Below are 13,189 nucleotides of genomic sequence, written 5' to 3' on the forward strand. Positions count from 1 at the left end.
GTGCAGTGGCCATGATCTCTGCTCACTGTGGGATCGACCTCCCGGGCTCAAGTGATCCTCCCTCTCAGCCCCCCAAGGAGCTAGGAGTAGAGCTGCCCCGCCACGACATCTGGCTGGTTTTTTGTTGTTGTTGTTGTTGTTGTTGTTGTTTGGTATTTTAGTAGAGACGGGGTTTCGTCCTACTAAAGGCCCGCCTGGGCCTTCCGAAGTGCTGGGATTACAGGCATGAGCCACCGCGCCCGGCCAAAATTTTCCTTTGTACTTAGTCAAATTCCTTTCTTTTCCAAGTGAAGAAACAGACTGAGTGTATAGTGACTTACCCAGGCCACACAGTTGGATACTAGAGATAGTAGTCACAATCGCTAACATCTGCCATGTGGTCCTTACTGCAAATCTTATTTAATAATGAGGTCGGCTTTTTGTTATCCCACGTAACTAATCAATAGGAGAAGCCAGCTCTGATTTCCAGTCCACTATCGTGCACTCTTTCTTGCCAAGCCGTCATAGTCATTAGATTTAAAAAAAAAAAAAAATTCCTGCTTTCCTGCCTCGCCTGTGCGTTTCCTTAGTCGCCCTTTCGGGGCTTGTTCTAATGAGTGCTACAGAAAAATGACGAAGTGGAAAATATAGACCATGAAATGAAAATTTAAAAGAGGAAATGGTGTCACAAAGACAACGACGGCCAGGAAACCCCGTGAAGCGCCGGGCAGGGTGCACAACTGTCCTCGGAGAAAGTTCAAGAGGAACTTCCCCGCGAACAGGTCCTGCCGGCGGCCGGGAATACGCACACTTTTTATGTTATGACTTGGACTTTCCCGAACCTTTCGAAACAGAGGGAAGGCGAGGCGGTGAAGAGGGAGAAAAACCTTGCCCACCGAAGGGAAAGGCGGTGCCCGGCCGCACCCACCCCGCGCCCGCCCGCTGGGTCACATGACACGGCCAAGATGGCCGACGGGGAAGGCGGCTGCGCTGCTGGGCGGGGGCGGGAGCTGGAGCCGGAGCTGGAGCCGGGGCCGGGGCCCGGGTCAGCGCTTGAGCCGGGAGAAGAGTTTGAGATCGTGGACCGAAGCCAGCTGCCCGGCCCAGGCGACCTGCGGAGCGCAACGAGGCCGCGGGCGGCCGAGGGCTGGTCGGCGCCCATCCTGACCCTGGCACGCAGGGCCACCGGGAACCTGTCGGCGAGCTGCGGGAGCGCGCTGCGCGCGGCCGCGGGGCTGGGCGGCGGGGACAGCGGGGACGGCACGGCGCGCGCAGGTAGGCTCGGGCCGGGTCTGTCCCGCGGCGGACTCGCGTGTCCCCGCTGGCCGCCGGCGCGGGCGCGGTGGGGGCCGGGCTGGGAGGGCACTGGCCGTTCCGGGAGGTTACGCGAGCTGTTGGCCGGCGGGCGGCGCCTGGCTGCGCCTGGGTCTTTACTCCGGCGGCCCAGCCGAGACCGCCCCCCGCAGCCCCGCGTGCCTGAGCGCGCTCCCGCACCCGCGCCTCTATGCTCTCCCGCTAACTAGGTGGAGGACGTGTGCGCGTCCGGGCTTCGGAACTCTGTGGTAACTCCACACACGAAACGGAGCCAGCACTGTTCTGCTTTTCAACCGTTCAGTGCGGGAGTGGAGCGCCGGCGGGTGTCGGGAGGGCGTGGGCCCTGCGCGCAGCGGACCAGCGGCGCCTCCGCTCACCTCTGCCTGTGAGATGGGGATTTTAAAGTCACCCGATGATCTCTTAAAGACCTTTTCAGCCCTTGTAATGAACAGAGTGCCAGCATATCAGTGATAGTAAGATTTAAGTAACTTAACCCTCTAACGCCAGACATCCAGAGCTGTGCTATCCAATACAACAGCACGCATATGTTTTTGTGTGTGTGTTTTTGTTTTTATTTATTTTTATTTTTTTGAGACCGGGTCTTGCTCTGTCGCCCAGGCTGGAGTGCAGTGGTGCGATCTCGGCTCACTGCACCCTCTGCCTCCCGGGTTCAAGCGATCCTCCCGCCTTCAGCCTCCCGAGTAGCTGGGATTACAGGTGCCCACCACCACGCTCGGCTAAGTTCCCCGCCCCCTCCTCCCCCCCCCCCCATATTTTTAGTAGAAACGGGGTTTCACCATCTTGGCCAGGCTGGTCTTGAACTCCTGACCTTGTGATACACCTGCCTCGGCCTCGTAAAGTACTGGGACTACAGGCTTGAGCCACCGCGCCCGGCCGGATTCCTCAATTTCTAACTGAATCAAATTGAAATTCAGTACTTTTAAATTGAATTAAAAGTTGAGTTCCTCGGCCGGGAGCGGTGGCTCACGCCTGTAATCCCAGCACTTTGGGAGGCCGAGGCGGGTGGATCACGAGGTCAAGAGATCGAGACCATCCTGGCCAACATGGTGAAACCCCGTCTCTACTAAAAATACAAAAAATTAGCTGGGTGTGTTGGCATGCACCTGTAGTCCCAGCTACTCAGGAGGCTGAGGCAGGAGAATCGCTTGAACCTGGGAGGCAGAGGTTGCAGTGAGCCGAGATCGCGCCACTGCACTCCAGCCTGGGTGACAGAGCGAGACTCTGTCTCAAAAAAAAAAAAAAAAAAAGAAAACTTGTTCCTCGATTACAGCGGCCACATTTTAAATGCTCAGTAGCCTGTGTGTGGCCAGTGGCTACTGTATGAGATAGCACATAATAGAACATTGCCAACTTCATAGAAAATGCTGGGACAGAGCTGAGGAAAGGTTGTGGTGCCTTCCAAGGAGCATCATAGCACACACTTGAGGCTTCCTGATTCCTCCCCATCCACTGGTACCTTTGCTGTAGATGCACCGACCCCAGGTAGTGAATTGTGAGATTTTCAGTGGTCAAGAATAATTACTGAGTAAAGTTGAAAGGCTGACTCGTTTTGAGATCCTGGCAGTGGAAAATAGCATTAGAGGATGATGAGAGCCTGGGCAGGCCGGGAACCTACTGCCCTCTAGCTTGACACCTTTTCCCGAGACTTTTCCACACATCAGTGGATGCTGAGTTGCATACTCATTGACAGTCAGTACTGAAAGTCAAGGCATGGCGTCTCCTGGAGGCCTCTTAGATATTTCGTGGCAGGAGTAAGCAAATAATAAAAGTTCTTCCCTGATAGAATTTCTTTCCTTTAATGCAGAATCAAGGAAAAAATTAAAAAGATAAAATGAAATGTGTCAGTACCTGGCACAGAATAATAAGTGTTTGCTGAACAAATGCATATTTGAAAAATACCTGTGTTCCATCTATGGAAGTGATAGAAACAATAGCCAACACTTATATTGTCCTTCAAAGGTGCCAGGCATTAGTCTTAAACCTGTACAAGTATTCATTCATTCCTCACAACAACCCTATGTGATAACAGGACTAGCTTCATGGGTGGACGGTCAATGCAGGCTTTGATCACTCTGGTGGAAAGGGCCAGGCACTCAGAAGTATCCCATGCTTGAAATTCTTAATTTTATCTTTGAATTTGTGTTTTTTAAGTGAAGTCCAATGGGACAGGTTCTCAGCTGCCCTGGCCCACTCGAGCTGCCCTGGGGCTTCTCCCTACCCTCCCTGATCCCACTCTTGCCCAGGCAGCGTTGGGATTGCACCCTCCAAATCTCAGGGCAGGGTGGCTGGTACCACAGCACATTAGGCAGGCAAGTGGGCAGGGGCCTCTCACCCGTCCCATCCCTGCAGGGAAGTTGCAATCCATTAGAGCTGTAGTAAGGGGGAGTCTGACTTCTGTGCTCTGCTCCAGGCCGGGAATTTTGCACTGGGCCTTGTAAATTATGTAGATGGCACAGGGTGATGATTACCATTATTATCCCTATTTTATAAAGAGAGTATTAAAGAGAAGTAACTTCAACTGCAAAATGTCAATATATATATCCCATATGGATTTAAAAAACTAGGCTGGGCATGGTGGCTCACACCTGTAATCCCAGCATTTTGGGAGGCCGAGGCAGGCAGATCACCTGAGGTCAGGAGTTCGAGACCAACCTGGCCAACATGGTGAAACCCCATCTCTACTAAAAAAAAAAAAAATACAAAAATTAGCCGGGCTTGGTGGTAGGCACCTGTAATCCCAGCTACTCAGGAGGCTGAGGCAGGAGAATTGCTTGAACCTAAGAGGCGGAGTTTGCAGTGAGCCGAGACCATTCCACTCCAGTCCAGCCTGGGCAACAGAACGAGACTATCTCAAAAAATAATAATAATTAACTCAATTTAAGGAAAGTATTAATAACTACCACTCAATCTAGCAAAATGGTGACCCATGGCTTACAAAGAGATGAAATTTGGGGAACTGCTGGGTAGAGCCATGAGGCTGGTCCCGAAGGTCACCGGGATTTGAAGCCATCAGGTAGGACAGGAGCAGAGGTGGGGAAAGGAAATGGGCCAAGGGCGGCTCGCTCTGCAGCGACACAAGAACAGGATGGGAGAAAGACAGTGACACCACTTCAGCCAGGGCCAGGCCCAAGGCTGACTCATGGTCTCTTTCCCCACTGATCTGCCTACACAAGCAATGAGGACAGGCAGGACTTTCAGAGGGAGCAGTTTAGGAGCAGAGATTGAATGTGAGCAGCACTCTTGCCGGATGATATTTTTTCAATGGTAGAAGCTAAAGGAAATGCTGCGGAATATTTTGAATACTTGTTTTAAAATGTTGTCCCGGTCGGGCGCAGTGGCTCACGCCTATAATCCCAGCACTTTGGAAGGCCGAGGTGGGTGAATCACCTGAGGTCGGGAGTTTGAGACCAGCCTGACCAACATGGAGAAACCCCGTCTCTACTAAAAATACAAAATTAGGCATGGTGGCGTAGGCGTGTAATCCCAGCTATTCGGGAGGCTGAGGCAGGAGAATCTCTTGAACCTGGGGGGTGGAGGTTGCTGTGAGCCAAGATCGCCGCATTGCACTTCAGCCAGGGCAACAAGGGCAAAACTTTGTCTCAAAAAAAAAAAAAAAAAGTTTTCCCATGTGGGGTCTGGTATGTGATTGCATTGTCCATAGGTGTCCTGTTTGGTTTTGGGGGATTTTTTTTTTAAGGTAATAAGCGAACATGATTTTTAAAAATCAAACCATACAAAAGAACATTCGGACAGGCATGGTGGCTCATGCCTGTAATCCCAGCACTTTGGGAGGCCGAGGCGGGCGGATCATTTGAGGTCAGGAGTTTGAGACCAGCCTGGCCAACATGGTGAAACCCCGTCTCCACTAAAAATACAAAAATTAGATGGGCATGGTGGCGCACGCCTGTAATCCCAGCTACTCGGGAGGCTGAGGCAGGAAAATTGCTTGAAACCAGGAGGCAGAAGTTGCAGTGAGCCAAGATCGCGCCACTGCACTCCAGCCTGGGTGACGAGCAAAATTCTGTCTCAAAAAAAAAAAAAAAAAGGACAAATACTAAATCCTCCTTCCCAGAAATTTTCCCCAGTACTATTGTATCTTTGAGCGTTTCCGCACATAGCACATGTGCTTTCCTCTCTCAACACTGGCTGTTTTCACGCAAGCAATAGGATGTACCCACAAGGAATGTATCTTGCTTTTTAGAGTAACGCTTCCTAAAGGATGAGTAACAAACATGCGTGTTTTAAGAATTAACATGCTGGCGGGGTGCAGGTGGCTCATGCCTGTAATCCCAGTACTTTGAAAGGCCAACGAGAGAGGATTGCTTGAGCCCAGGAGTCTGATACTGGCCTGGCAATTTATTTGGCAATTCAGTAGGTGTAGAACTTCACGATATTCTCTGTGTCATGTTGAACTATTATTAATGAAGCTTAGAGATGTAATAGTTTGGCCAAGGTCACAAAGCCAGTAAAATTGAGAGATGGAACCGCTAAAAGATCGTTCCAGGTTTAATTTTCCATGCCTCTAACTTGAGTGCTAATGGGTACAGGTAACCCCATATAGTAGGGGATGCATGAGATGGCAAAACACTGCCAGCAGCACTTCCAGAGACAGCACCACCCAGCGCTGATTGCCTGGAACACTGGTCTTAACATTTTTTGCTCATGTAACCCCCTAAGAAAACTCCCAACATTTTTTTTTTTTTTTTTTTTTGAGCCGGCGTTTTGCTCGTCACCCAGGCTGGAGTGCAATGGCGTGATCTCGGGTCACGGCAACCTCCGCCTCCCAGGTTCAAGCGATTCTCCTGCCTCAGCCTCCCAAGCAGCTGGGATTACAAGCATGCACCACCACGCCCAGGTAATTTTTTGGATTTTTAGTAGAGACAGGGTTTCACCATGTTGGCCAGGCTGGTCTCAAACTCCTGACCTCAAGTGACCTGCCCACCTCAAGTGATCTGGCCACCTCGGCCTCCCAAAGTGCTGGGATTACAGGCATGAGACACTGCTCCCAGCCGAAAATTTAACTTTTAAAGTTAACGTATAAGATTATTCATCATATTTTAAAGTTGCTCAGAATTCATTTTCTGGCATAGTGTAAATATTGACTTTTTAAAATAAAACTGTTACATTGTTTTTTGAAATGTATCAAGTGGTATGTAAATACCTTAATGAATTGATAATTACCACCATCCATCTTTAAAATAGCAAGTTATTTAATATTTGAAAATTTTACATTTTCCCTTTTATTCATTGAACTTGGATTTCCATTCCACTTCTGCCATAGAATTAATGTAATAGATTTGTATGTTTTTAAAAGTGTTATTGGTCATCTTATAAGTCTCAGAAAAAAGTATGTAAATAAGTTAAAGTTTAATAAATTTTTATTGTGACTAAAGCTCTAAGTGTATAAAAATTTTTCTTCTGGAGTGAATTATCATTAAGTTTATTAGTAATGCTACATTGGTAACAGGAACATAAATATAATTTTTATAAAGAATTATACATAAATTTTTCTTGAATTGCATTTTTTTTTTTTGAGAAGGGTCTCACTCTGTTGCCCAGCCTGGAATGCAGTGGCGCAATCTTGGCTCACTGCAACCTCCGCCTCCCGAGTTCAAGTGATCCTCCCACCTCAGCCTCCCCAGTAGCTGGGACTACAGGTGCACGCCAGCACGCCCAGCTAAGTTTTGTATTTTTAGTAGAGACGGGTTTTACCATGTTGGCCAGGCTGATCTCGAACTCCTGACCTCAGGTGATCTGCCTGCCTCAGCCTCCCAAAGTGCTGGGATTACAGGCCTGAGCCACCACGCCCAGCCAATGAATTGCATCTCTAAATGAGATGAATGGTGTTGGTTTTTGTCATTAGCATATATCTGTAGATGAATATATATGATTTACTGCTAAAGCGTGATAGAATTCAGCATCAGTTTTAGTCCTGTTTTTTGCTTGTTTTAGTAATGTTGGTCATCTTTGAACTCTTTCCAAGTTATATGCCCCAAATCACACTGATCTAAAGCCAAAAATTATTTTTTGTTCCCTTATTTTCATTCAAAGCAAATAATTGAAAATTACCTGACCTGCAACCTAATCATATTAAGAAAATTTCTCAACTTTTGGGAGTTACCAAAACAAAAGTTTTACCAAGACTTATCAAGTGTGAGCCAGGCACGGTGGCTCATGCCTGTAATCCCAGCACTTTGAGAGGCTGAGGCGGGTGGATGGCCTGAGGTCAGGAGTTCGAGACCAGCCTGGCCAACATAGTAAAACCCCGTCTCTACTAAAAATACAAAAAAATTACCTGGGCATGGTGGCGGGCACCTGTAATCCCAGCTACTGGGGAGGCTGAGGCAGGAGAATCTCTGGAACCCAGGAGGCGGAGGTTGCAGTGAGCCAAGATCGTGCCATTGCACTCCAGCCTGGGCAACAAGAGCAAAACTCCATCTCAAAAGAAAAAAAGACTTATCAAGGGATAATTTCACTTCTTATTCTTTCACTTAGGCACTTTGTTTAACCCAGAATACTCAGAATGGTTGGAGACATCTGAGTATTGCTTATTTCATTCACCTTTGCCAATACAGTACTTTTTGACAAAAATACTTTTAGTTTATCATGTATTTCAAATCCATTTTCATCAAATACTTAGCTGCAGTTTGGGCTCATTTAATTTACGGAAAATGGCCATCAAGCTAATGGCACATCTTAGGGTTGTAAATATTGACTGGTTGAACATAATTACATAGATTTGTAGGGAGAAAATTTTAATTTTCTAAATTTAGGATACCCAAGCAGAGGGTTAGAGACCACCCCTCTGCCCCAAGACCAAGCTTAACTGAATACCATAAAGCAGTAAAAGGCTGGTCTTCACGTTTTTGATTACTTAATCATCAAGGGCGACACCACCTCCATTTGGTGTATGGAACCTAGGGCACCCCAGGTCACCATATCAAGAGGAAGACAGGTTATGGAGTGGGTTGCCCTTCTTTAGAGGGAGGAGAAAGAGTGCCTGTGAAACTTGAAAATCTGGAAATTGAGTTCCTTAAAACATCTGGGCATACCTAGCTTTGGCAAGACTGCTGTATATGTATTCCAATTTCAAGACCACTAGATGATAGAACTGGGCTTGGTGTCTTCTTTAAAGATAAATCTTTACGAATTGTTTTTATGGTTATTGCTGTCTTCAGAGTTTCTCCCTTGATGAAGTTTTACAAGTTTTATTTCCTTTGCCAATCATCCATTACAGTTTTAAAATTTATAAATATAATACATAGGCTTCTCTCAAAATATAAAAATAATTATACTGGCCAGACATGGTGGCTCACGCCTGTAATCCTAGCACTTTGGGACGCCAAGGTGGGCGGATCACCTGAGGTTGGAAGTTCGAGACCAGCCTGACCAACATGGAGAAACCCCGTCTCTACTAAAAATACAAAATCAGCCAGGCGTGGTGGCGCATGCCTGTAATCCCAGCTACTCGGGAGGCTGAACAAGAGAATCGCTTGAGCTCAGGAGGCCAAGGTTGCAGTGAGCCGAGATGGCGCCATTGCACTCCAGCTTGGGCAACAAGAGTGAAACAGCATCTCAAAAAAAAAAAAAAAAAAAATTATACCACCCCCAACGAAATGCTTTACTTAAGCCACTTTTAACCCTCTCCACAACCAAGGTGAAATGCTTAGGCTGTTTCTTCTTGCCCAGCAGCTCTCCCCCTACCTTCTTGGGTTTTGCTGAGATAATTTTGAATTTTTAGTCCCAGGATGTCTCAGTATTTATTTAAGACCTTTACTACAAGTTCACGGCCATAATATTATCGTTCAGATTTAACTGTAATTAACTATATAAAAATATAGCACGTATAAATATGCTCTTTAATTGTCCATATTAATCAATGCTGGTGAAATAAAACAGGTAAAGGATTAGTATCCAAAATATACAGGTCAGTAAGACAAAGGCAAGCAATTCAACACGAAAGTCAATTGAGCAAGCAATTCACAGAAGAAATACTAGCAGACAATAAACAGAAGTTATTTAACCTCAGTAGTAATTGGACAGCTGCAAACCAAAAACAATACGATCCCCCGCCCCCATTCCAATTGGCAAATATTTCCAAGACAATGTAAGCGCGCGCGCGCGCCCGGGTGAGGGCCGCGCTTCGTACCTGGGACTTTCCTGCCAGGACTCTTACTTTGGGATCTAAACTTTTAGTTTCTAGGATACCAGCTTACTGGGTTTGAGAGAACATTTGGCCAGCACGTATAGATATCTGATGATAATTGCAGACAGTCTTTATTACACCCTCAAAGCAATGCGACAAGATAATGGGAGTTGAAATGGAACTCTCTGAATTCATTTGACTCCAACGGTTTTCCTTACCAAAAAACAAAGTGTGCGTAAAACCTAAAATTGTCCACTAGTAGCGGACGAAAGATCGGCAACAAGAATTTGAGCCTGGAACTGAGGGGAAGATGCTTCCCTGCAGGCACCCGGCTGGCACTATCCGGCAAGAGAGAAGGCTGGAAAAGCCTTCTGGGCGGGGTGCGCATCCTCCTCCGTCCGGGACAGAGGCTGCAAAATGGCGCCCACTAGCTCCGTAGGAGAGGCCTTGAGGTGGACTCGCCCAATAGGAATGTTTGGGGGCGGGACGCTTTCCCAGCACGCCCTCTAAGAGCTTGGGGCAGGGCTTCCTGTAGGTAGCGCCCTTCCATTGGTCAAAAATGGAACCGGGGTTGCGGGAGAACCCAAACGCGGCGAGTCTTGCTAAAGCCGTCGCCGTAGCAACGCGCGGAGCCGTCTGGGAGAGGCCTCTGGAGCAGGAGGCCCAGTGGCTCTTCTGACCCAAGGCCCCGCCGTCCAGGTAGGGGGCTGTGGCCTCTAGGGATCAGGGACTACTTACCTGCGAATCCCGGTTGCCCGCCCGCCAGCACGTCCGTTCCCTAAGCAGACCGCCTGGCCTCCTGCCTGACCCGTCTTCTCACCGTTGCCCGGAGTCTGACCTCCCCACACTCAGTCCACTAACGAAGCTATCCCTGCTCCTGCCCCACAGCTTCTAAGTGCCAGATGATGGAGGAGCGTGCCAACCTGATGCACATGATGAAACTCAGCATCAAGGTGTTGCTCCAGTCGGCTCTGAGCCTGGGCCGCAGCCTGGATGCGGACCATGCCCCCTTGCAGCAGTTCTTTGTAGTGATGGAGCACTGCCTCAAACATGGGCTGAAAGGTGAGCCTGAGGGGGCGTTTGGGAGCGTGGAAGTTCGGGCTGGGTGTTTGCTCAGCACTTTTTCATCAGTGCCAGACATCCTTCTAGATGCTGAAATGCCAGCAGTGTACAGAACAGGCCAGGTTCCTGTATTCAGAAGCGACGTCCTAGAGCAGCGCTGGCCAATAGAAATAGCATGCAAGCTATATAGGCAATTTTAAAGTTTCTGGTAGCCAGGTTACTTTAAAAGCGTTAGATGAGGCTGGGCGCGGTGGCTCACGCCTGTAATCCCAGCACTTTGGGAGGCCGAGGCGGGCGGATCACGAGGTCAGGATATCGAGACCATCCTGGCTAACACGGTGAAACCCGGTCTCTACTAAAAAAAAAAAAAATACAAAAAATTAGCTGGCCGTGGTGGCAGGCGCCTGTAGTCCCAGCTACTCGGGAGGCTGAGGCAGGAGAATGGCGTGATCCCGGGAGGCGGAGGTTGCAGTGAGCTGAGATCGCGCCACTGCACTCCAGCTTGGGCAACAGAGCAAGACTCCGTCTCAAAAAAAAAAAAAAGAAAGAAAAAAGAAAAAAAAGTGTTAGATGAGATGCCTTTCTGTGGGGATAAAACTTTTAAAAATTAAGAAAAAAAAAGTTAACCTAATTTGCTAAAATGTTTTAAAATTAGTGTTAATAATATATTTCATGGAACCCGTATATCCAAAATATCATTCAACACATATTCAATATTTAAAAGCCTTATTAGGCCAGGCGCGGTGGCTCACGCCTTGTAATCCCAGCACTTTGGGAGGCCGAGACGGAAGGATCGCTTGAGCTCAGGAGCTGGAGACCACCCTGGCCAACATGGTGAAACCCTGCCTCTGCTAACAACACAAAAATTAGCCGGGCGTGGTGGCGCGTGCCTGTAATCCCAGCTACTCGAGTGGCTGAGGCAGGAGAATCTCTTGAACCCAGGAGGCGGAGGTTGCAGTGAGCTGAGATTGCACCATTGCACTCCAACCAAGGCTACAGGGTGAGATTCCATCTCAAAAATAAATAAATAAATTAATTAATTAATTAAAACAGATGCAAAGGTCCTGAGTGAGACCAACCTTCCTCAGCTTGAGAAAGACTCCAGGTAACAGGTGTGCTAAGTGTGCTGAGGGAGAGGAGGGGAGGACATGAGGTCAGGGGAGTAGGGAGAGGCTGGACCATATATGTCCTTAAAGGTCAGATGAGGAGTTGCATTTTATTCTTAGTGTCTTTGGAAGATCCTAAAGGGAGAAATGTGTCCTAACTTCAGTTCTTAAAAGAACTTCTAGCTATGTAGAGAACAGATTGTAATGGTGGGGAGGTGACAGTATTAGGAGCAGGAAGACCAATTACAGCAGTACAGATGATGAGGATCTGAAAAAAACAAAAAAAAATCAATCCTTGATTTTGCCATCAAGGAAAAAAAGGGGGAAGAATTTCATAGATGAGCCTATAAGGCAACTTTTTTTCTTTTTCTTTTTCTTTTTTTTTTTTTTTTGAAGAGTCTCACTCTGTCCCCCAGGCTGGAGTGCAGTGGTGCAATCTCGGCTCACTGCAAGCTCCTCCTCCCAGGTTCACGCCATTCTCCTGCCTCAGCCTCCCGAGTAGCTGGGACTACAGACGCCCACCACCACTCCCGGCTAATTTTTTTTTATTTTTAGTAGAGACGGAGTTTCACCGTGTTAGCCAGGATGGTCTCGATCTCCTGACCTCGTGATCCACCTGTCTCGGCCTCCCAAAGTGCTGGGATTACAGGTGTGAGCCACTGTGCCCGGCTGAGGCACCTGTTTTATTCCATGGGCAATACATACTTCCAGAAAGAGCACAGTAAGCATATCAGAGAAACTCTGTTGCCAGAGAAAGAGAGACTAATTTATTACATGGCCTCTCCCAGTCCCCAAGAGTAAATCAAGAAGGATTAAGCAGGCTGGGCGCTGTGGCTCACGCCTGTTATCCCAGCACTTTGGGAGGCCGAGGCGGGCAGATCACAAGGTCAGGAGTTCAAGACCAGCCTGGCCAACATGGTGAAACCCCGTCTCTACTAAAAATACAGAATTAGCCCGGCGTTGTGGGCACTTGTAACCCCAGCTACTCAGGAGGCTGAGGCAGAGAATTGCTTGAACCCGGGAGGCAGAGGTTGTAGTGAGCTGAGATTGCACACTGCACTCTAGCCTGGGCGGTAGAGTGAGACTCCATCTCAAAAAAGATTTTTAAAAAAGGATTAAGCAGTGAAGTTTAGCAGCTTTCACTTCCACTTGGCTTTTGGGGGGAGAGGCTGTGGGTCCCTGAAGAAATTTTGCAACCTGTTCTTATGAATAACACTTTTGTTTTTCCTTTTAGTTAAGAAGAGTTTTATTGGCCAAAATAAATCATTCTTTGGTCCTTTGGAGCTGGTGGAGAAACTTTGTCCGGAAGCATCAGATATAGCGACTAGTGTCAGAAATCTTCCAGAATTAAAGTGAGTGAGAAGTAGTTCTGCCAATTTGATGATTTTTAAAACTCCTCATATTTACTCATTTCTCAATTCCTTGCTGATGAAGCCCTTTCTAATTGGAAAGAGCTCGCTGCTCATTATCCACATGATCTCTAGCAAGATTTGACTCTCTCTGAGCCTCAGTTTCCTTTTCTTTAAAATGGGGACAGTGATTCCTGCTTGCCACACAGGCC

The 13,189-nt window shown here is 47.8% G+C and overlaps 1 protein-coding gene across 3 annotated transcripts in view; it reads left to right on the forward strand.

Moving 5' to 3' along the window:
- The first annotated feature begins 927 nt into the window (after positions 1–927).
- Positions 928–13,189, forward strand: part of RUFY1 (RUN and FYVE domain containing 1) — a 61,552-nt gene continuing 49,290 nt past the window's right edge. For 2 of the 3 annotated variants that reach the window (XM_063604336.1, XM_034961170.2), the window contains exons 1-3: positions 928–1,254; positions 10,349–10,522; positions 12,863–12,980. In XM_063604336.1, coding sequence (XP_063460406.1) covers positions 945–1,254; positions 10,349–10,522; positions 12,863–12,980 — 602 coding nt within the window. In that variant the 5' untranslated portion in view covers positions 928–944. Of the gene's footprint in view, positions 1,255–10,009; positions 10,160–10,348; positions 10,523–12,862; positions 12,981–13,189 lie in introns of those variants that run through there. The other variant, XM_034961173.3, reaches the window with a different exon arrangement.

The sequence above is a fragment of the Pan paniscus genome, chromosome 4 (assembly GCF_029289425.2).
Source record: "Pan paniscus chromosome 4, NHGRI_mPanPan1-v2.0_pri, whole genome shotgun sequence".
Lineage (NCBI taxonomy): Eukaryota > Metazoa > Chordata > Mammalia > Primates > Hominidae > Pan > Pan paniscus.